The 24,747-nt window shown below is 39.3% G+C and overlaps 1 protein-coding gene across 1 annotated transcript in view; it reads right to left on the bottom strand.

The window, feature by feature from the left end:
• Positions 1–4,033: 4,033 nt before the first annotated feature.
• The window catches only part of LOC117563701 (platelet binding protein GspB), a 34,009-nt gene continuing 13,295 nt past the window's right edge, over positions 4,034–24,747 (bottom strand). Inside the window, 18 exon segments of the mRNA XM_034242150.2 lie at positions 4,034–5,055; positions 6,688–7,001; positions 8,816–9,465; positions 9,526–10,291; positions 10,294–10,975; positions 11,179–11,307; positions 13,035–13,254; positions 13,902–14,252; positions 14,322–14,722; positions 14,789–14,942; positions 15,426–15,509; positions 15,652–15,782; positions 15,854–16,006; positions 16,069–16,209; positions 16,292–16,399; positions 17,698–17,901; positions 19,222–19,357; positions 22,023–22,067. Of these exon segments, the coding sequence (XP_034098041.1) occupies positions 4,111–5,055; positions 6,688–7,001; positions 8,816–9,465; positions 9,526–10,291; positions 10,294–10,975; positions 11,179–11,307; positions 13,035–13,254; positions 13,902–14,252; positions 14,322–14,722; positions 14,789–14,942; positions 15,426–15,509; positions 15,652–15,782; positions 15,854–16,006; positions 16,069–16,209; positions 16,292–16,399; positions 17,698–17,901; positions 19,222–19,357; positions 22,023–22,067 (5,614 nt within the window). The 3' untranslated portion in view covers positions 4,034–4,110.

Below are 24,747 nucleotides of genomic sequence, written 5' to 3' on the forward strand. Positions count from 1 at the left end.
ACTTGTTCGCATCAGCTGACATTTACGAAATTAGCAAGTAAATGGGACAGAGAGATAAAGCGAGAGATAGAGATAGAGAGAGAGAGAAGAGAGCAAAAATCATAACGAACTTAGCTCCGAATTTAAGACTAGACTCGTGGGACTCTTAACAGGCTACCTTAAACTAGTGTACAAAAATATTGATAACTTAAGAGCGATTACAATAATTTAAATGTTAAAACAACAACAACAATGACATCAACTTGTTTCTTTACTACCATATACAGTACATAAGATAAGTACACAAGTACAGGGTGTCGCATGGCTGATCAGGTGATCAGGTGATCCAGTTATCGGGTGATCGATTGATCGATTGATTCGGGGCTAGGTCTAAAATCATTAAAAGTATTCATATACATAATTGACTCACAGAGTTACATGTTGACTGTGTGTGCATGTGTGCATGTGTGTGTGCGTCTGTGTGTGTGAGTTGTGGCATGCCCCCAACGGTGTGGTGTCTGTGTCTTTTGCTCTGCTGCAAATCATAGTTCAGTTTGATTGGTTGGTTTTAACAGTTTTGCGGTTTTCACTTAATCGATTTTCGGTCATCGAATTGAATTGAGTCGAATCCGATTAGTTATTATAATTGCTAGTTTCGTGTCGTGTCACATTTCTATCTTCAATTCATCGTCTTCATATATTTATTTTTATTATTTATAAAAAGGAAAAAAAAACACGTTTGTGGTCCCTGGCGTATGTATGTAATTCAATTGCCTCCAACATGCTACAACAATGAAAAACCCAAAGAGTAAAACTAATTGTCGAAATCAATTGTTTACTATATATTTGTGGTATATATAGTAGGTGTGTATATATATAATGTATATATATATATATGTATATATTCTCTTAACTATATATATATATAGATGATTAAGAAATTTGCAATAAGTTGTGCTTGTGGTGTTTTCGTTTTTGGTTTTTTGTTTGTTTGTTTCTTGTTTTGTTTTTTTGTTTTTTGTTAGTTGTTGGTTGGTTCGCTTATTAAATTTAGTTGGACTGCTTAGCTGGCTGTGACCCATTTATTGAACCCATTGAAATTGTTCCATTGAATTTGTAATTATCGATAACGTCGTCTATCGTTATCGGTTATCGCGTGGTGCTTTTGTACAATGCAAACGGCGCAGAACTCAATCGCCGGCTACTTTCAGATAGTTTTGTTTTCCTTCGTTTACTTTCGTTTTTAGTTTAGTTTAGTTTAGTTGTAAGTTAGTTAGTTAGTTAGTTAGTTTAGTTAGTTATAGTAGATATTGTTAAGTAGTGTGTGTATAGAACATATCTTGCGTATATAGCGTATATATAGTATCTGAATAGAGTCTCGACTCGTGCGCTAACTACGGGAACACACTATGCGATAGTTAACGATAGTTTTTGCTCTACGGTAGCTCTTGCATTGAGTAAGTACAGTACAGTTTAACGTTTTGCTACGAAACTCTCTATAGTTGGCAAAATTGTGGGCATGGTCGTAGGCGTGTAGGCGTGGCCGTTGTCTTCGATCTACACGTTAGATTCCGGGAAATTCCAAGAGCAGAGTGGGTCGAGAGGAAAATAGATCAACATTCGTCTCTAACAGTGTGTGTGTGTGTTCAAGAAGTGTGCTTGCAGTGTTGTATAATGCAAAATGTAGTGTTGTTTGTTCATCTTCGTTCGCTTAATTGTAGCAACAAGTGTTTCTTGGTAAAATCTTTACTTTAAAAACAGTTTCATAACACAATATATTAATTTGTTTTCAAAATTCCGTTTTTTGTTTTTTTTTTTGTTTTTTTTTTTTGGTTTAATTTTGTTTTTCATTTGCTTAAGAATTACATTTTAAAGAGCGCTTAGCTTATAGATGAAACATTCGATTTTGTTTGTAAGCTTTTTGTTAGTTGTTGTTGTTGTTGCTTTGGTTGGTGTGGTTGTATGTGTGTGTGTGTGTTTTTCTTTGGTAACCGATTGCATTTTGCTAAAGATTAAGCTACAGAGACCTTTGAAAAGCCTTTGTGGGTCTAACGAAATTCTCTGGCGTTATGCAAAAGCTATGTATAGAACGCATATAGTATAGTATGTTTAGTTGTACTGCGGCGAGACTTATGCAACTAACTGAATAGCTATTACTTAGGAGGAGGTCTTTATTAAATGGACTAGCTTACATACATAGTATATGTAATGAGGAATTTTACAAGTCGAGAACTGCCAATTGGATTGCTAGACTAGAATGATGCGTGATGCATAGCATGAATGAATTCTACGATATATATCGTATATATGTATGTATATAGTAGTATACGTTACGAGTATGTATGTATGTATGTATGTATGTATGTGCGTGTGTATACGATAGTAGTATAAAGTTGTTTTTCTGGGCATTTTAACGCATTGCTCTATTCCTTTGGATTCTCTAGGCTAAGATTGCTAAGTTTTAAATAGGTTGACTAACGCTATAGATAGCACTAATAAATCTCAACAGAATGCATATATGTATGTAAGTATGTAAGATTCTATGTATGTATGTGTATATGCTTTGCTCATAAAATTGATTCAATTCATTGTTGGTAAAAGGCTCTATTACAGTATGAAGTTGTATAATTGTAGTTGTTCATTAGTCTGTTCGTCTGTCCGTCCGTCTGTCTGTCCGTATGTCGATGTGGATTGTATCTTCATTAAAGATTTCATTTAGATTCCTTTTCTATTTTGTTTTTAGTTGTTGTTGTTGTTGTTTGTTCGGTTGATTAGTATTTAAAACGTTTCTTAAATAGTTCTCTATATAAGTTATTAAAGCTTTCGGTTTTCATTACACTATTTCATATCATATCATTACATATACTATATGTATATACTTATGCATACACATATATATGTATATCTGTGTGTGTGTGTGTGTATGTGTATATATAACTACGTACTTAATAATCTCTAAGGATAAGAGGTATATACATTTTAATTTGTTTTCTTTTGTTGTCATTTTTTGTTGGTTTTTGTTTTTCTTGCATTTCTTTATCGAGAGCATATCCACCATATTCCAAGAATGAAGCAAAAGAAAAGCGTAATGGCAACAGCGACAGGACTCTTCACACACACAGACAGACATCTCGAATCTCACATCACACGCAAATACTATGTTAAAATCAAAACAATTAATGTGCGCCAATGGCATGGACGCTATATATAGGACGGTATAATGTGGGTACTTTCAACGCATTCACATAATCAAACAACTCATTCATTCATACACTCACTTATTCACTCACTCACTCACATACATATCCAAATGAATTTCGAGTCGTGTAGATCGAATATCAAATGTAAAGCTAATTTGTGCAATTTGAAGGCGCTGCCAGTGTTGGTAAATGGACCAATTGATTGACTCTGGCAACGGTAACGCTAGATTCAACAGCAACAATAATCATAACGATAACGATAACAATGAAAACGATAACATCAACTCGCTGTCAATATCACGTTATTAACTATTAACTATTCGAATATAAAAATAAAGCATAAATAATATATTTATTTTAATTAAATTTGAAGATCAACAGTAATAAATTAAAAGGTAAATTGTAAATAAATAAATAATAATCAATTCAATGCACAAAACATATTCAAGAGTTGAGGAAAACTTGGCATAAGTTTTAATCTAGTTTTCGTATGCAAACTGAAATTGATTTAGAGATCGAAGTGAATAGAAACATTGGAATAAAAGGTGGATTGCATTGTTGTGGCTTTGTTGTCTTTAAAAACTACTTAATTTCAATTTCTTGCTCACGTTTCTTAAATTCTTATTTATGTTTCTCATATAATATTTTTTTGTTTTTTGTTTCTTTTGCTATTTTCTATTTGTTGTGGAATTTGCTTCGTTTTAGTTTTGAGTTTGTGGGATTTTCAGGGGCTAAACTTGTATAGAATATATGTAGATATATGTATATAGATATACATCTATATGCCATCTCTGCAGTATAACGAAGTGTGACTGTATGTGTGTGGAAGTGTAACTGTGTGCGTGTTAGTCCATTTCAGTTATTGTTTCTGTGGTTGCTGTTGCTGTTGTTGTTGCTGTGTTTTGGGCTAGTTGTGCTGAGATTATAGTTCTCAAAGCTTGTCTTTATCACGATCGATGCTCATTGCTTTAAAGATGCCTCGCCCGATGCCATAGCGTAAATTGAACTGATCCAAGCTCGAGGCACGCGGTCGACTGTTGCCGCTCTGCTGCAGCTGCAGGCCACCGGGCACATCGGTCACATCAGCCGCAATGCTAGTGCTGCCTCCAGCTCCAGATGCTCCGCCAGCTGAGTGACTCGATAGACGCTCGTCCGCCTCCGTTTCGCTGTACTCGGTCTCGGTGTCGCTGAACTTGCGTCGACGTCGCAGGAATGTGCTGCAGTGCCGCAGCTCGCCGAGATTGTCAGAGAGCGAATGGCCACGTTTGCGCTCCTGTCGCTCCATTTCGGCGGCCAGCATTTGCACCTCCCAATCGTTGGCAGCGCCCCCGCCACCGCCGCCACCGACGCCGCTGCTGCTGGCCGACGTAACCAAGGCGGCGCTGCTGAGCTCATCCTCGGCCTCGTCGTCGTCATCATCGTCGCCGGCAATGTTCATTTTGCTGGACGACGAACTGGAGCTGGAGCTCTCGCCAATGTCGAGTATAACGCTGTCCGATAATCTGGTCAAATTGCCCGTCACATCGGACACCATCATGCCGCTGCCGCCAACCACATCGCTGGGCAGGACTCCGCTGCCAGTTGCAACTGCAGCCGAGGAGCTGCTGCTGCTGCTGGCCAGCATTCGGTCATCCCAATCGCGATAGCCACCGCGACTGCTGTAGCGTCCATTGCCGTGGGCGGCATAGAAGCTGGGATGGCTCTGTGCGTGGCGCGTGGAGAGGGCCAGCGTGCCGGGTCCGCTGTAGTAGCTGCTGGGACAGTTCAAAGCATTGGCGGAGGCGGCATGATGCCTGCTGGGACCGGGCGATATGCTCCGTCTGCCGCCCTGAATGGGTGGCGAAGAGGTGAACACCGTGTCCAGCGAGTCACCACGCTGAAAAGAGAGAAAAAAAAGGGTTGCGTATACTAATATGCGTATACTTAATATGCGTATACATGATATATGTATACGTAATATGCGTATACTTAATATTTGTATACCTAACATGTGTATTCGTAATATGCGTATACGTAATATGGGTATACTTAATATGATTCATATGAGGTTGAGAAGACTGAAACTGAAACAAGTATGAAAGCTACAGTTGAGTGAGCTCGACTGTCAAATACCAGCTACCCATTGTGAATAAAATCAAAACACTGAGATATTATTCTGTAAATATACCAAATTAATATGCTGACAAAAATACTCAAATATACCAAAGGCTTTATTAAATACATATATTGGTATAGTACATTTCAAATATTTTCTAAGCATTTTTATGCTATGCTCCTATTCTAAGCTTTCATATTCTTGACATAATCGTTATTATATTAACTTAGAACTTCATACTATATGTAACTAACAATACTGTTGATACAGCCTCTCGACTCATACCATTTGGACATTTCATACGACTCAAGATGATTAGAAATGCACGCATTTCACATTACAGCCTCCTAGGTCTTATCGTTTGTGCTGTGCGTTGACAATCAATTAGTCAGTCAGCATAAACAGTTTTTGCATAAATAAAAAAATGAATAGCTCTTTGCGTTTACATTCAAAAGCAACTCCGCCGAGCTGCCGAAACTTCTGTTGTCCTACTCGCTCTTTAATTTAATAATTAATTAATTTAATTAATTTAATATTTTTTTATTTAACGAACAGTACTATAATTACAGACATATTACATCCTCTAGAATAGGAATTTTAAGAAACCCAGTATTATTGCACGCTTAATATTGTGTTTTACATTACAGCCTCCTAGGTCTGTGTGGTGCATTGATATCAAGTTAACAGATAAAAGTCAGCATAAACAGTTTTTACATAAAGAAACAAGTAAGAAAGTCGAGTGTGCTCGACTGTGAGATACCCGCTACCCATTTTTAATAAAGGCAAAATATTGCGGTATCATTTTCAAAATATACCAAAAATACTAAAAATATACCAAATGGTATGTTTGGTATATCGATATAGTACACCATTCAAAATATACCATAGACAATGTGCCAGATTATCCGCCAAAGCAACTCAGACCCCTAGTAAGTAGGCGTTTTCGCCCATACAAAAATATTTCTTTAATATACTTCCACAATTTGTATCTGATCGCAACAAAATTTTCAGGAATCATAACTACTACAGTAATTATTGTATATACCAAAATTCGCAACTCTAGCTTATAAATTAGGCTTGTTATTCGATTTTTTTGATTTGTAGGGGCGGAAGTGGGCGTGGCAAAAATTTGAAACAAACTTGATCTGCATGCAAACATAACAAATGCTGTCAAAAAAAATTATAGCTCTATCTCTTATAGTCTCTGAGATCCAGTGTTTCAAACGGACGGACGGACAGACACACAGACGGGCAGACAGACAGACGGACATGGCTATATCGTCTCGGCTGTTGACGCTGATCAAGAATATATATACTTTATAGGGTCGGAGATTCCTCCTTCTACCTGTTACATACATTTCTTGTCTACCCTATGGGTAGCGGGTATAAAAAAAAAGATCTCTTGGCGCTTACCATAAAGAGCAGCTCCGCCGAGCTGCCGGAACTGCTGTTGTCCTGCTCGCCCGGCTCATCATCGTCCACGGAGATCTGTGAGAGCTTCTCGCGCTTCAGCCGCCGTGCTGTGCTCGCCGTCAGCGTTGACTTCTGCTCGATGGTGCGCAGTTTGAGCTGCAGCTGGGCAATGATTGCATCACGGCGACGCACTTCTCCGGCCATGCTGGAGAATTGCGTCTCGAATTTGGAGTGCATTTCGTTCATGTGCGTCTTGATCACCTGATTGATGCCGCTCAAGATCTGATTGAAGTAATCCTGCGGCTCTGGAAATCCTTGAAGCACAAATATTGTATGAAGTGTTAATAAAAATCAAATAGAAATCGATGGTATCGACTTGCAAACACGCTGTGCAACGGTACAGCAGCTAGCACAGTGTGTGTGCGTGTGTATCAGACAAGATAGGGAGAGAGAGAGAAAGAGTGTGAGGAAAGAGCGAGACAGCGACAACTACAACACAATTTGGCTGTAAGAGTCAAAGCGGTTTATTTTCGTTGTTTTGTTTTGTTTTTTTTGCTGTTACGTTAGCACTACAAACTTGTGATGCTTGTTAAAAGTTGTTAAAGTTATTGTTGCGGTTGCAGTTGTTGTTGTTGTTGTGGTGGAGCTTGTCAAATGATAAAGAATGCATACATACGCAGTTACAGTTACAAGTAGTATTTACACACATTCCCATACACAATACAGCGGCCTCCTTGCGACGCGTCTTCCGAAACACAACCCGAAAACCAAAATCGAATAAAATCAACCCACAATAAAAAAATACAAAAATTAAAATAAATTGTACTGTACAACATTTTCCACTTGGAGAAATTTGCGTCTCGCTGCGGTTGATAAATAAAATGTTGAATGTATTTACAAAAAGCGTTGACTAAGTGTGTGAGATTGTGTGTGGCTTGCTTTTCATATTTTCGTGTTGTTAGTCACATGCGGAGCAGACTGTACCCTTTTTGTATTGAGCGCCTGTTTCATTCCATTGCGTTCCAAAAGCGTGCGCTGGCGATTACTGCGTGCGATAACGCGTGCTCGTGCTCGTTATCGTTATCGATCACGAGCTCGATTTTTAATTTTACTGGCTGAAAATGCTTTTTCTGTGGCTGTGCAAATCTCGAGTGTGTGTGTACTTACAAATCTATTTAAATGCCATTATTATTCACTAATTCAAGGTTAAGGTTAAGGAGATGAGACGAGACAAGGCAAAAAAAAAAAAATAAATTCAAATGAAACAATGATCTTAAATGAACTTAGCTCAGCTTATTTACAGAGGTATGAAACCTATATTTTAATCAGTACTTGCTTAAAATTACAACTTAAATATAAATGCTATGCTACCAAATCTTATTCTGAGTAATAACATAGAAGCATTCTGATTTGAAATGATATCGAATTGAAATTGTATGTTTACATGCAAACAAGTTAAGATACGAGTAATGAAGTTAAAGTATAGAAAAGTTATCAAGAGGATAGTACGATTAGTGTTAAAAATAGAGAGAGGAAGAAAGTGAAATAGCTAGAGGAAGAAAAGCAGCAGCATAGCGAGTGATGATCGTATTAGACGATAGAGTCAGTGAATATGGCATGCAGTGAATATGACTCTCAGCGGCATTAGCGGTGTGTATAATTGTAAACAATTTATCACAGATTGATTTGATTTTCGGCTAAACATTTATCGATTTTCAATTTGTAGTTATCGATTTTACATTTGAATATTGTTTCTTTCTTATACTTTCTGAATAGTTATTGAAAATACATTCATTTTCATCAAGTTAAAACATCTTTTTACTATTTACACTAAATCATTTAACGCAAGATAATCGTTAAAAACGAATACCGCTAATGCTCACTAGAGATGACACTTTCGATAAATTTAATCGAGGGCGTAAGCTTTGCTCTGTCTATAAATTAAGGTTAAAAGTACATTTGTCATCTGATATACATATGTTTGGATTTAAATCAAATATTTGGTAGTAGTATTTATAAGTTATATACATAAGTTTAAGTATGTTAGTAGTAGTGGCTGGGGTGTCAATCGAATATGCATAGTATAATAGTATAATATGTATGGGATCCATAGATAGATAGAAATTACCTTCCAGCTTGGGGCCTTGACTCAGTGCACTCGTCGTGTTCTGCCGGAGCTGCAAATTCAAATTCAAATCTGTGGATGTTGTGGATTGTGCATGAAATTCGGTGTTCTGTGAGAGTATCTTATTCGACGATGACATCGACGAACACTCGACCACATACGATGCGGAGGCGGTTGCGGAAGCGGATGCGGAGGCCAAAGCCGATGCGGCAGCGGATGCGGAAGTCGTGGCTAAACCCGTTGTCGACGCGGACGCGGCAGCGGAAACCGACGCTGATGACGAGGACGTTGAGACGCTGCCAACGCCAGCGATAACGCCGCCCAATTGTTGTGGCTCAAAGGCGAAACTCTCTTGCGGCGAATTCGTTGGCGTTACCAATGCCAACGTCGGCGACCATGCTGCAGCGTGACATGCGGCGCCCTCAGGCGTCGTTGCCATATCTTTACCGTTACCGTTGCCATTACCGTTGCCGTTGCCGTTGCCTTTGCCGTGCGCGATCGCGATCGCGAATTTCTTATTGCCATTGCTGATGCTATTGCTATTGCTGTTGATGGGGGCGAGGTTCGTGTTCGTATGTTGTTGCTGTTGGTTGCCGCCGGCGACAGAGCCGAGGGCAGCGAACTGAGCTTCCTCTTTGGCACTGGCGGGCGGGCTAGAAAGAGTTGAATGGAAGGTTACACTCTTCAAGAGCTTACTGTGCCTAGCCACGTACCCTTCCAAGGTCGGCTCCGTGAGCAGGCCCCGCCGCATCATCACGGTTTCATCTTGGCTAGCAGCATCGGCATTGCCATCGCCGTTACCCTCGCTACCTCCACCACCCACTCCCTTCTGCAGTTTCTTGAGTATGCTCTTCAGCTTGCGCCTCTCGACGGTCTCATTCGATTCTGGACTCAGTGGCATGTACTCCAATTGCTGTTGCAACTGCGTTGCGTGCTGCTGCTGCTGCTGCCTTTGGCAATTGCTGTCCGATTGCGAAGCTGACGCCGATGCGGATGCGGATGCTGATGCGGAGGCGGATGTGTTCGTCGATATCGATGCGGAACTCGTCGTCGATTCATAAGTGCTAAGGAACTGCGAATAGATGCCAGAGGTGTCGCTGTAGCAGCGATACAGCGATTCGCTGATGGGCACTTCGTTGTTGTTGCTCGTCGACTTCGAGCAGTCGAGACTAAAGCTGCGCGTCTGCAACGCCTTCTCCAGCTCGGCCAGCTTCTGTCGCTCATTGAGGATCTTCAGGCGCTTCACAAACGGCAGTCCGCAATATTCCGGCGACAGATCAAACACACTCGAGTAGAACTTGCGTCCCTGCGACTCGGCCACATCGCCCCCCTCGGGCAACTTCTGTTCCGGCTTCTGCAGTCGCAGGCACTCGCGCGTTGTGCTCAACGTGCTGCGCGTACTGGACGAGCAGGTGCTCGAACTAGATCCGCGACCATGATATTGATGCTGATGCCCGTGCCCGTGCCCATGATGATGTGATGTCGGGGCGAACGTGAGCTGCGCGCACTGTGATGCCGGACAGCGCGTGATCCGCCCGCAGCGCCGCCTGCGTCCATCATGTGCTGGGGGATGTTGCTCAGCGAGTAGTTCTTCAGCGGCGTCTCCAGCTCGCCGTCGGGCGATTGGCAATTGGTCAGACTGGTGTAGCTGGACGACATGAGCGTCGCCAGTTTCAGCTTGGACCAGGGTTTAATGGGTGTGCCATCGGTGTCCGTGTCCGATTGCATTGTCGGTGTGCTCAGCTTGTGCTGCACCAGCTTCTTGGCCAGCGGCAGTCCGCCAGGCGCCGTTGCCACCGCACCACTCGCTGTTGTCTCCGATCCTAATGTTGTCGCATGCTTGGCAATCACCGCCAGCGACTTGGGCGGCTCCTTCTTGGCAATAGCGCCGGTGCTGACGCTCGTTCCCGTCGCCGTCGCCGTCGCCGTTGAGGTTGAGGCTGAACCAGAGGCTGGTGCAATGCCCTGCAGCTGCTGAATCTTCTGCTTGAAGGAGACCTTCATGATGGGCTTGATTGGTGCCACGCTCAACGTTTGTGCGCCACTCGCAGCTGGGGCAGTTGCAACTGTCCCAACTCCACTTCCTGTTGCGGTTGCAACTCCCAATGCGAGTGCAGATGTACCGGCATCCACTTTGCTGCTGATGTTAGATGGTGTGTTGGCCTAAGGGAATTGAAAAATGGAAGAGATTAGCAGAGAATTGCAGCAAAGTGCAGCCAAGACAACGAGACAGACAGAATTTTGGTTTGGTGGTATCTAAATGGTATTGATAATTTTGTTATTTTATCTTTTTGGGTTTTTCGATTTTTCGATTTTTCATTTTTTCTTGTTTGTTTGTGTTGAGGATTAACTGGATTTGGCTTTACCATGGCGACGCTAGAGGATTCGCTAGAGGCGTTCGATTGGGGCTCGTTTTTTATTTTCAACTGTTGCAATCTCTGGATCAGGGGAAAGCCTTCGTTGAACTCGCGTTCGGGCTCTTCCTGTATCGATTCCTGCGGCGATAACGTACACGTTACATGTGAGTGAGGTGGAGATTTCTGTGGTGGTGTGGACTTAACAGCTCGCTCTTCGCGATCCTAGTGCAAGACACATAAAGACACATACAAAACTACTATTTAGGAGCCGGGGATTTAATTACATACAACACGACAACAAAATTTGCTGGATTCGTTCTTTTTTTTTTTTGCGTTTTTTTGATTTTTGGATTGAAGCTAAAGAATCAACGGAAAGTCAAATCAATCAGATGAAATTCCAAACATAAAATCCAAATTAAAATGTGACAAATGCGTTGTGGTGTGTGTGTGTGTGAAGGAGATTGTGTGTGTGTGTATGGTGTGTGATGTCTGTTGAACGGTCTCTTTTGTGTGTGTTCTTGTTGTCGTGTTCCATCGAAACAAAATGAGAAAGCAAGAAAGTTACATAATATGCACAAGCAGGCAGCTAATGGAAGGGTCTAACGGCCAAGCAGCCAAGCAGTTCTTCTCTCTCGCTCTCGTGCTCTCTCTCTCTCTCTTACTTTCTCTTTATCTCTGCCAACTTAGATAGCACAAGAGCAAGCAATAAAGCACAGCACACAATAAGCTCACGAACATCTAGGTGAAGTATTCGTTGCAAATTAAATTGCAGTGTTTTGAACTCGTTTCATTTGTCAATTGCATCTACTTGTTTTTTTTTTTTAGATTGTCCCTTAACTTTTAATACACATTTCTAAAATTTCTTTAAGAGGTTTCAATGCCTGCTTTTAAGATTTCTTTTAAATATTTTCCTTCCATTCTAAAATTCCCTTTCTAAAGATTTATTCTAAAACTGTAATCATAGATAAGAAATTATGTTCCCATACTGCTATTTTTTATCCCTCACTCCTCCTTACAATTACAATTACTAGATTTTAGTTAGTTAATACATTAGTTAATATATTTTGTTTGAGCTTTAGCAATTTAAACTAAATATAGAACTCAGTTAAAAGACCAATTACATATAAAACAAATATAAATAAGATTATATAATATAATTTTTTTAGTTTTGTACATTATTTTAGTAAGGGAATAAAATGATTCCCAATGCTTTTTCATTTATTATTATTTTCTTTTTAGTCTATCTTCATTATTCGAGTTGAGTTCCTTTTGCCTAAATATATAATCTCTAGTATCTTTGAGTTGTGTTTCATTGCAAAACGTGCTTCATTACAAGATGATTAATTGAATTGAATTACGAGTTAGAGTTAATAAATAGAACGTGTTATTTGAAGGTGCACTAAAAACGAGTCAATATTACGAGTACTTCAAAACGAAACGTTCAATATGAAATTATAATTATAATATAGTAGAAATCAACTGGAGAATCTGATAACAAGAAGAAGAGAAAGCAGCACTCAATGCGATCAACGTATGCAGAATACGCAAAGAGCGGGTATATTCAATGTGTTCAAGTATTTTAGATACTGTCTGTTGTATATATATATATAGTAAGTATGTTTTGTATATTGTGTTGTTCAGTTCATAATTGTCTGGTGGGTTTCTGTGGCAGGAAACACCATTTAAAGCTTGTGAACGATGTGATGCGGTGAGAATTATATGAATTGTGATTAGAATATGTTCAATGCAAATGCAAATTGAAAATTTGTGTGTGAATAAAACAGAGCTGGGTGTCGTTTGTGGTTATAGTTGTGGCTGTGGTTAGGTGTATTGTGATGTCAGCTCAGCTCTGAAATGTAACTTACCTGCTTCTCCTTAAGTAGACGCAGGCGTTGCAACAGCGGCAATCCAGCCCCAATTGGACTGGGCGTCTTGTCGTGCAGCTCATCCTTGGCTTCGGCGCTATCCGCATCCTTTTCATCTGATCGCACTCGCGACATGCGCTTCAGCATGATCTTGCTGCCACGAGGTGAGGTATTATGCAGGGGCTGCATTTCCATTGACTCGTCACTTTTACGCGAGGTTCTAATAGGAAGATAGTCGTTAGAAAATTTTGCAGGTCACTTTAAGGAAAATTGTATTGGGAATAGAATAGAGAAGGATATGATATGATAGGATAGGATAGGATAGGATAGGATAGGATAGGATAGGATAGGATAGGATAGGATAGGATAGGATAGGATAGGATAGGATAGGATAGGATAGGATAGGATAGGATAGGTTGGGTTAGGTTAGGATAGGATAGGATAGAAAAGGATAGGAAAGGATATAAAAGTATAGAAAAGGATAGGATAGGATAGGATAGGATAGGGTAGGATAGGATAGGATAGGATAGGATAGGATAGGATAGGATAGGATAGGATAGGATAGGATAGGATAGGATAGGATAGGATAGGATAGGATAGGATAGGATAGGATAGGATACGATAGGATAGGATAGGATACGATAGGATAGGATACGATAGGATAGGATACGATAGGATAGGATACGATAGGATAGGGTACGGTAGGATAGTAAAGGATAGGATAAAATAGGTGCAAGAGGGTAGGATGGAATTAAGTGGTATAGGATATGATAGGATAGAAGAGCACTGAATAACATAGAAAAGGATAGATGAGGATAGGAGAGCATAGGATACTATAGGATAGAATAGGATAGGAACTACACTTGCCTGGACTTTTTGAGCACGTTGCGAAAGCCTTTGACGTCGTGTTTCAGTTTGTCCACAATCTTTTTGGAGGCACTGTTCTCGCTGCTATCACTCTGATGCACCTGATGGTGATGCTGGTGCTGATGTTGGTGTTGATGATGTGGATGCGCTGCCGCAAAAGCAGCGTTCTCTTTGTCGCTTTGAGCCTTGGCATATTTCTTGTTCACACAACGCACCTCCATGAGGCGTTTGCGACCGAGCGTCTGCAGAATCTCCTGTGCATCGGGATAGTCCTTCATGGCGGCGAGGACATCCTCGCGCGACAACGAGAACAGCTCAGAATAGCCCACAGAGCGCACATCCGCAGTACGTCTGACAAGATAATAAATATATACTTTCATGTTAAACTTGCATTTAGTAGATCTGGCAAAGAGTACTCACTTATTGAGACCATCCAGATTCAGTATACCGATCTCACCGAAGAAATCGCCAGCCTTCATTGTGGTCAGCACCTTGCCCGTTTCGCTGAGCACCTCCAGAATGCCATCAGCAATGATGAACATCTCGCGGGCCACCTCGCCCTTGCGGCATATGGAGTCGCCTGGCGTAAAGATGTATGCCTTCATTTTCAGCACCAGATCGTGCAGAAACTCCGGCTGGCACTCTTGGAATATGGTCACCTTTTTCAGTACGCTTAGGTTAACATGTAAGGCCAATTCGGTTTTCAGTTTATCGGGCAGCAGGCCCAAAGCCGTGTTGATATCACCGCCACCCTGGATGCGACCCCTCGACCAACTGTAGTCATACCAGCGCAGCACTCGCCGCTTCATGCCACCAGGCACCTAAAACAAAAGTCACAAGTAATCAATCTCAATTAATACGAATTTATTTAAATTCTTGATACTCACCTTGTGATGCCTCATGTAGGTCTTGGCGCCATCCAACAAACGCTCGAATTCAAGTCGATTGGCGTTACGATTGGTTATCACATTGCCCACTTGGCCCACAATTGTCGCAAAGATAAAAACACCGATCAAATAGCTGACTATCGTGAAAATATACCTAAAGAGAATTGAGAGAGAAAGATGAATTTAAGGGTAAGGTAGTTCGAAATCTATTGAGGAGCAGCTTGAATGCAAGCTTTAAGTTGCAATCAAATCTATCTCACACATTTCCACTCGCATCTATCAAAGTTTTCGAATGCACATTGCTGAGCTTGCCTTGATTGGGAAACCAGCTTAAAGCTTTCGCATCAAATTGAAATATCATTGGCATTGTTAAAGGCTGTCGCACGCTTTCGAAAACTTTGAAACTTGCTTAATCAAGGGTTGTGTTTATTTTGTTTTTCTTTTTCTGTTTCGAATGGAAATGATGGCAACAGTTGACCCAAAAAGAATTTGAGAGTAGAAATTGATCGAACTGGTGGACAGCCCCCAACAAATTGAATGATATTCATAATATTTCAATTGCATTCGTTTGCGATTGCGATTTCGCTTTGATTAGATTCGAGTTGTAAGAAATGGTGATCGATATATCGTATCATACCCATAGCTAGACCCAAATTGTAGCAGTCGCGATTTGATGCCACGCCTTGGTATTGATCTGGGGCCGTCCACCGAAAAGTTCGGTCTGTTGTTCGATTTTGATTTCGATTTGTGTGAATAGAGAGTGGAGAATGCAAAATGGAAGACAACACAAAAAAGTACACCCCGAATGGCAAACTCAGCACCTTTAAATACTTTTCTCCAATATAATACCTATATATACTCACTCTGCATTCGTCTCCGGCGTCGGCAGATCACCGATCGTTGTCAGTGTTAACGTTGACCAGTATAAGCTGCCAAGATATTTGCGTGTCAATGTCGCATAATCACCCGGTCTATAGGGATACACCCAATCGCCCTGTAAGATGGGATAAAACAGAATATTATGAAAGAGATATTTTTAGTTTTTGCAAGGTTTGACAAGCTCACCTGAAAGCCTTCCGCCTCGGAGAGTAAAAAATAGAAACAACCGAACCAATGGGCCAATATTAACAGGATATGAATTAGATTAACAACACGCCATAAATTTGGCCAAACTGTTCTACTCTCTACGATGTAATAAAATCTCACAGATCGATATACCTGCAAGAGTTAAGAGATTAATGAATCGCGATTGAAATCGAGAGAGTGTCGCATTCACTTACTTTAAAAAAGCGCGTAAAACGCAAAAGCGGATGTGTGCCCATCTTTAACTGCAGCAGATCGAGTGGAATCAGCGCTATCATATCAAAGATGAACTCACGCGAGTGCACATAATGACAAGCCAGCTTCTTGTCATCATATACCTATGGTAAAGTTTTATAAAGTACAATATAAATTTTAAATAGTATTTTATCGATCTTGATTAATTTGGATGGGTTGACTTACCATAAGGCCCTGTTCCAGGTAGCCTGTGCGTAATTGAACTATTATATCTAAGATAAATACAACATCTGTCATTGAATCGCAGATGAGCCAAAAGGTAGGCACAGATTGCTGTCAATTGTCCAAATGGAAAAAACGTACAAAAAAAAGAGGAAAAATGCAAAAAAGGAAAGTTGGGAAATTAGTTGAGATTTTCAATTAGTCACTCAGTTCGCTCGGTTCACATTTAACAAAAAAAGAAGAACTCAGGTCAAGGGCACTTATTTTGGCAAATGCATTGCACAATTGCAAATGAGAATGGATGGGCGGTATGTGAATGGAAATGGAAATGGTAATGGAGGTATTCTCCTGCTCCTGCTCCACCACCTTCTCTTTCTGATTCTCCACAAATAGCACACAGGCTGACAAAAAAGGCTGGCTAACAACAACAGCTACAATAGCTACTTTATGGGGCTAAAGGTCAACGACGATGACGATAGAGATGAGTGTATCACATGGCATGACTGAAAAGCCAAAGTTATCCCACATTGGTCGCCTTTTGTTGTAGCTGTTGGCAACCCGGCTCCAAACCATCCAAACTCCCGGCTCTCTCTCTCTAATCTGATGGCAAACACTAGCTAACTGGCGGCCACACTGGTGTTCAAACATTTGCACAGGTCCCTCTGACCAAGTGCTGCGGGAAGAACAATCCAACAAACAACAAGGAACAAGGAACCAGCACCCAGCAATTCAAGCGACCAACCGACCAACCGACCAACCGTCCAAACGACCATTCAGCTTATGAGATGGCTGCGTGTCTTTTAATTGAGTCATTACGAGGCAAAGGCCAGAAAAAAGGTAAGCTAAGCAGCCGAAGCTGCAACATGAGCGACCAGTTAAATACCCTGTAATATTTGCATGCTATGTAATGTAATCCTAATAATATAATCAAATAATATCTTTAACTATTATTCAAATCAAACTTTAAGGCTATTCCCGTTTAGCAAATTGTTTTGTTTTTATGTATTTTTTTTTAAAAAGATTTTCTCTACGTGCTTCGCTAGTCTAAACACTCCACGCCACTTGTCAACACACAAGTTGAGGCTGCCTTGGGCCAACTTCATGCCACAGAGAGTCGACTCAAATACATAATAAACTTCATTGTTTGAGCAAAAATTTATGGTTGTTAGGCATTATTACGATGGCAGCCAAGTCAACTCGCATTACAAAAACTTCGAGCATTATGACAAAAGGTGTTTTCTTTCTCTCCCAGAACCAGGAGGGGTGACAACAAACACAAAAAGTGCGAACAAAGTAAGGGATGGGTTTTGGTTAGCGTTTTCATTTTTTATGTGTGCATTTCTTTGACCTTTGTTTAGATGGGGGAGATGGTAAGATTGAGAGATTGGAAGATTGGGAGATTAACTCACCTGCAGTTCAGGAAAGCTCTGCCTCACAATAAGGGTCCATAGATTATATAGAACACATATAGTTAACATCATTAACCAATAGAAGTAAAAATTTTCATCTGGATTAACAACGGAGCGTCGTTTCTGCAGATAGCGCCGTCTACGTTTAACTGTTTTGTCGACGTCGCCAGAGGCACTTTCTGAACCCGTGTCTTCAACAGTTTCCTGCAACAGAGAGCATTGTAATTGATTTAATATTAGTTTCACTCAATTAATCTTCTTGTTTTAAATAATTTTATATTTTTATTCTGTTTATTTCATTTTATTCCATTCTATTTTATTTCATTTCAATTCCATTTCACTCCATTTTATTCCACTTTATTTCATTTCATTCTACATTATTTCTTTTCTTTCTACTTCATTCAAATTCATTTATTTTCATTCCTTTTCATTCTGCTTTATTCTATTTCACTTTTTTCCATTTCATTCCTCTCTATTCTATTTCATTTCACTTTATTCTATTTCATTCCACTTTATTCTATTTCTTTCCACTTCATTCCATTTCACTCCATTTTATTCCATTCCATTCTACATTATTTCATTTCTTTCTACTTCATTCAAATTCATTTATTTTCATTCCTTTTCATTCTACTTTATTCTATTTCATTCCACTTTTTTCCATTTCATTCCACTCTATTCTATTTCATTTCACTTTATTCTATTTCATTCCACTTTATTCTATTTATTTCCACTTCATTCCATTTCACTCCATTTTATTCCATTCCATTCTACATTATTTCATTTCTTTCTACTTCATTCAAATTCATTTATTTTCATTCCTTTTCATTCTACTTTATTCTATTTCATTCCACTTTTTTCCATTTCATTCCACTCTATTCTATTTCATTTCACTTTATTCTATTTCATTCCACTTTATTCTATTTCTTTCCACTTCATTCCATTTCACTCCATTTTATTCCATTCCATTCTACATTATTTCATTTCTTTCTACTTCATTCAAATTCATTTATTTTCATTCCTTTTCATTCTACTTTATTCTATTTCATTCCACTTTTTTCCATTTCATTCCACTCTATTCTATTTCATTTCACTTTATTCTATTTCATTCCACTTTATTCTATTTATTTCCACTTCATTCCATTTCACTCCATTTTATTCCATTCCATTCTACATTATTTCATTTCTTTCTACTTCATTCAAATTCATTTATTTTCATTCCTTTTCATTCTACTTTATTCTATTTCATTCCACTTTTTTCCATTTCATTCCACTCTATTCTATTTCATTTCACTTTATTCTATTTCATTCCACTTTATTCTATTTATTTCCACTTCATTCCATTTCACTCCATTTTATTCCATTCCATTCTACATTATTTCATTTCTTTCTACTTCATTCAAATTCATTTATTTTCATTCAATTTTATTCCACATTATTCTATTTCATTCCACTTTATTCCAATTTCTTATTATTATTTCTTATTATTATTCATTATTTCCCTTATTTCTCTTCTCAATTACTTACCTGTGTCTCGGGTATCTGTCTGGTTGAGAAACGCTTCAGGAATGAGTCTTCGCGCTTGAGCGGTGGTTTCTTCTGTATGGCCGATGATATCTGAACGGTGGTGCGCAGTTTCATCCAGCGTTGGTTCGACCGTGTCCTGTACGAGGATAACCATGTTCAATGATCACAAGTCTTCATAAGAGTTTGATTTTAGAGACTGTTGCTTTAAACTAGACTACAACTACATATTGAGAGCTACTGCGGGTTAGAACTGAAAACATCAAGCAAGTACTACGGGTAGAAATCTCTAGAGACAGCTATAGAAATTGAAAATTTAAGATAGAAGAGGACAGATAGATTAAGAGGCAAGAGTAATGCAAGCGTGCGCATACTGTTCAATATTGGAACTACTTGTGTCTACTTCTATGTCTATGTCTATGTCTAGATCTATGTCTAAGTGGGTGCTGTGGACTGTGCTCAATTATTTGCTATAAGGTTAAGGTTATAACTTACGCAACACGAAACACTTACGCAATGCGTGGTAGGAGCAATAAACATTCATTTAACGCTAAACCCAAAAACCCGTAACGTAAACGCACTTAAATGTCACGCAATGATATGGCAACGCTAACGGGTAACGGGCAACACGGGCAACGGGTAACGGGTAAACGGGTAACGGTAACGGTTACAGACACTTAGAAAAGCACGCACTAAAAACATATATGTAAGTATATAGTAGAGAGTGGGGAAATTAGGTGGTAAGGTTTCTTTGGACTTGCTGCCCAAGGAAGAGGAAGGAGAAGGAAGACTTGATGGCGAGACAACTGACAGCGACGGTTTCTCTGGGGAATTGTCTTCTCTCTTCCCTCTTCCTCGGCATACATCCATCTACATTTCAACGACAACATCTAACGTCCATCAAGCATGCAAAATGGTGTCCTGTTGTATATTTAGTTGCTACTAATTAAAGTTAGTGAATTCTATTTATAGAGAGAGATGGTTAATATTATAGTTATTTAATTAGCTTAAGCCTTAAGTTTGTTAATAATACATTTAGCCATGCAATGGAAGCGAGGGAATTCGGGAGAACCCAAATAGAAAAGAAAAAAACGAATAAACAGCGAAACGAAAAGCGAAAACGGACCAACAAAAATCACGTACACATGAAAATGAAATGCAAGAGGGCGGAAAATTGAATTTCAAAGCAGTTTCCGTTTCAGTTTCAGTTTCGGGATAGTCAGTATAGTTTAGTATGGTATATAGTATGGTTGTAATGGCATTACTTATGGGAGCATTTGTCTGAGAATGCAGACGGAAATTCCGATAGTTAAATCAAAGTAAACGGGGCACAAAAAAGAAACACAACAAAATGATAGAGTCATAAATGGAATGCAGTCAAGCGTAATCGACTTGAAGTCACGCTGTACTAGACATAAAAGTGGGGGGGAAATGTCAACAGGGACTCAAATGATAGAGGGTATTAATTGTGCGTGCAACTAGACAAGCATATGAAAATGGAATGCAGGATCTGTGGAAACTGGTAATTTGGAATCTTGGAATCTTGGAAACTTGGAAGCGCAGGAGAGGATTTTAAGCATTTAAATAATTTGTAGTTGCTGCTTTTGTTGTTGGGTTGATTTTACTTGTTGTTTGGTGGCTCAATTTGCAAGTCAAAGCGGAACTGCCTTTCTACGAATGATACATAGTACGATTACGATATTGTGATTTAACGTTATCTATATATGTATGTATGTATATGCAATATAGAATATTTTTTCGTATTATATATACATGGTTTGCTTTACGATTTGTGTGTGCTTTATGTTTGCATTATTTTCATTTATAGTATTTACAAAACGCATTTGATGAGTAATTTGGTGTTTATTCTCTTGTTGTTTTTCGATTATTTTTGATTTAATTTTATTTACTTTGGAATTTATTCGATATTTCGATATTTTATGGCAAGCAAAGTACAACAATTGTTATTATATTTTCCAAAAAATATTTGCGTACTATTTACAGCATTTGCTTGGTATTTTGTTTTTTGTTTTTTTTTTTGTAGTATTTGTATTTTTGCTTGCTTCACGCTACCAAATATAACGCATACGTCATGTGGTACAAAAGAAGAACGCAGCTTGCAATGCGGCTAGCTAAAAGTAAGAAAAAAATCAAGAGAACAAAACAAAAATAAACACGAAATCAAAACAGAAACAAAAACTAGGCGTGGCATGTTATTTTTACACGTGTGATGTGAGTGTGCGAATGTGTGTGTGTGTGTGTGTGTAGATTGCCAAATGCTCAACTGGGGGTTGCATTAAGAAGCATTTGGAAATGGCAACTACTCGTGTTCTTGTGGTCTTTTCGATTATATAGGTGTGTGTGTGTGTGTGTGTGTGTGTGTGTGTGTGTGTGTGTGAGAGAGTGTGTGTGATTAGGGTTTGGCTCGCTGTTAACCCTGTCTAAGCTAAAGTTTATACTATACAAAAAACTGTGAGTGTATTGTGTTTGTTCGTTTTGTCTGTTTGTTTTTTTTCGGGTTTCTTCGTGGCCCAACGCAATTGAAAAAGAAGCGCACGCATGCCAATTAGATGCAGCTCAATCATCATCATCATCATTATCATTATCAATATCATCAACAGCAAAATCATTTATCATCATCATCATTATCATTATCATTATCCAAATGAATTTTTGCAACATAATCAATAAGCGTAGCTGTGTCTGTGTATCTGTGTGTGTAAGTGTATAAGTGTGTGTGTGTGTGTGTGTGTGCAGAGAGTAAAAAGTTGAACCAAAAATGTGAAAGAACGCAAGAGACTTACCAATCGGAATCTGGATCTGAAGCTCCATCTCCGATACGCGATTTCCTAAACGAGTTTTTGAATTTGAATTGCTTTTATTTCTTTTGTCTTCATTTTGTAAACATCATTTTTGTTTGTTGTTTGTTGTTATTCTTATTGTTAGTTCTAGTTTGTTTGTTGTTGTAATTATTATTGTTATTGTTTTGGGTCATTTGCTTAATTTGCGAGTAAGTATAACATATATAGTAGAAACAGAGACAGAGAGAATGAGACAGACAGAGAGAGAGAGAGAAGGAGTTTGTTCTAACGCAGAGATGGAGGACGGAATGAGAGTGTAAAGAGAGAGAGAGAGATAGTCAGATGTAACATAGATGTAACAATAGACCGAGACAGACACACATACAGAAGAAGAAGAAGAAGAAGAGAAAGAGTGAAAGTTGACGAGCGATAGAGAAAAGCCTATGCTGCAAGCTGCTTTCATATTTCTTGACGCATTGAATGAGGCATTTCTGAACCCTTTAAGTCACTCGACATATTCAGTAATTAATAATTGATTATTTAAGGAAATTCTTGCAAATGAATGCAATCGTTTATTTTATTATGTATTTATTTAACATTCAGTTTCAGGCATGTGTATTATTTGACTTTGGTATTTGTTATTTATGTTTATTTCATATTTTAATCATGTTAACATTGCATGCCTGTATTTATATACTTATTATGTTGAATTTGTATATATGTATAAACAAAGTGTCATAACAACTCATTCATGAGCACCTATTGATGCCCCAGGTTGAAATATTTAGTTGCAATAGAATTGTTTAATTGACCGAAATTGATTGTTTAAAGCGCAGGCCAAAGAACAAAGTCAACGAGTTAAATGGTCGCCGAGGAATTTGAACTTCAATGGAATGAAATGATAAACTGTTAATTTCAGAAAACAAGCTGCGAGTTGAATGACAACAACAACAACACGCAGTTAAGTGCGATAATCGAGCTTGAAATAAAAGTGGAAATCAGATTGTTTTCTCAGCTGTTTTTTTTTTGTTTGTTAAATTTCAACACGGTTCGAATTACGGAATCGGAATTGTCCTTCGAGCTGAAGTTCGAGTTGCCTGCCTGCCTGTCTGCAATATTCTTTCGTTTCCTTTTTCGGAGCAGATACGACTCCAAGTTGCTTTTTGACTTTTGGTTTTGCGCTCATTTTGCTGCTGCACGCATTGCTCAAGGGACCATTTTCACGCATTTCCTTTCATCGTGCTGCTCTGGCTATCACAACGGAGCTACCACAGAGTGAGTGAGACAGGCAGAAAGAGAGAGAGAGAGCGAGAGGGCTGAAGAGAGCGTCTGGCAATTCATTTAACGGTCAGCTCGTTGACTTGGCTTTTGGCCTTTTATTTTATTTTTTCTGCTTTCATTTTTTTTTTTTTTTTTTTTGGGCCACATGCGGGCTGCGTGCCATGAAGCGTAAAAAAGGCTTGCTGTACGATAAGATTACGCTCACACAGACATACACACACATACACACATGCATACAGTTGAGTTCTTTCGATTTGTTATAAATTGAAAATGAGCTTGTTAGTTTGTATGGCTTTAACACAAAAGCCGAGCGAGTTTTAAGCTTTGCGGTTCTTGCTCCACCTATTAAATACAATTTTTTATTGCACCACAAATCATCGACACACACACACACACACATACAACCATGCATGCGTAGAGAACAAACACATACAAATTGTTTAATGGCTGCATGATGTCGGTTTAAGCTTTGCCTGTGGCCATGGCTACGGCTGCTCCTAAGCTTCAGATTTCAATTAACGCCTCGACACCGCACCACACATACATACATACACACACACACACACATACGTAAGCACAAACACAAACACACACACACACGCGCACAGACATGCAGACACAGCTGTGCCCCATTGGGTTGCATGGACGGCCATTGGTAATTTGGTTGCCACATCGCTTTGCAACTGTCACGCCAACATGACCACACAAATTTCGCCCTCCCTACAAAACGGGAAATGTGGAACAGCGTGTTGCAAGTGCCCCAGCCAGCCGCCTTTCTTCTTCCTCATCATTTCAATCTATTACTTGACTTCCACTCGACTCCAATTCTGAGTTAACTGTGTGTGTGTGTGTGTGTGTCGACTCGACAACTCTGTCCAGTCATTTGGCCACCATTCTGACCAGCTGCTCAACTCTTAATTGCCCTGGCCCAGCTCCAAAGTCCAAAGTCCATGCCAAAGGCTCAATCTCCAAAAACAACAATTGCCAGACAAACGTCTTCACAAACACACACACACACACACAAACATTCGCACATTAACACATGCACACAATCTTATGCTTGCATAAACACATATTAACACAAGTAGTTAATGTTAGAGAAGCACTTTACTTGCCCATCACATTAGGATCACTTTAAGAGCTTGCAGCACAGCACTAATTAATGCACAAATTTTACAATTCCATTTATAATGCAACTGCAGACAACTACTTTAATTTCCATAACGTTCACTTGACTTCGTAATTGCAATTTGCAAATTTAGTTTATCGCTTATCGATATCGATTGCCAGTATCCTAGTATTTTGTTTAGTATTTTAGTACTTCCTTTGACAATAGATGGCGTGCTACGCAAGCGCCAATCGCTAGGCTGCACCTGTCAGCGATCAGCTGCAAAGCAACAAAAGTGAATATAAAAATAAATTCAACTAGTTGACAATAATCAAAATA

Source organism: Drosophila albomicans, chromosome X (genome assembly GCF_009650485.2).
Source record: "Drosophila albomicans strain 15112-1751.03 chromosome X, ASM965048v2, whole genome shotgun sequence".
NCBI classification, from domain to species: Eukaryota; Metazoa; Arthropoda; class Insecta; order Diptera; family Drosophilidae; genus Drosophila; species Drosophila albomicans.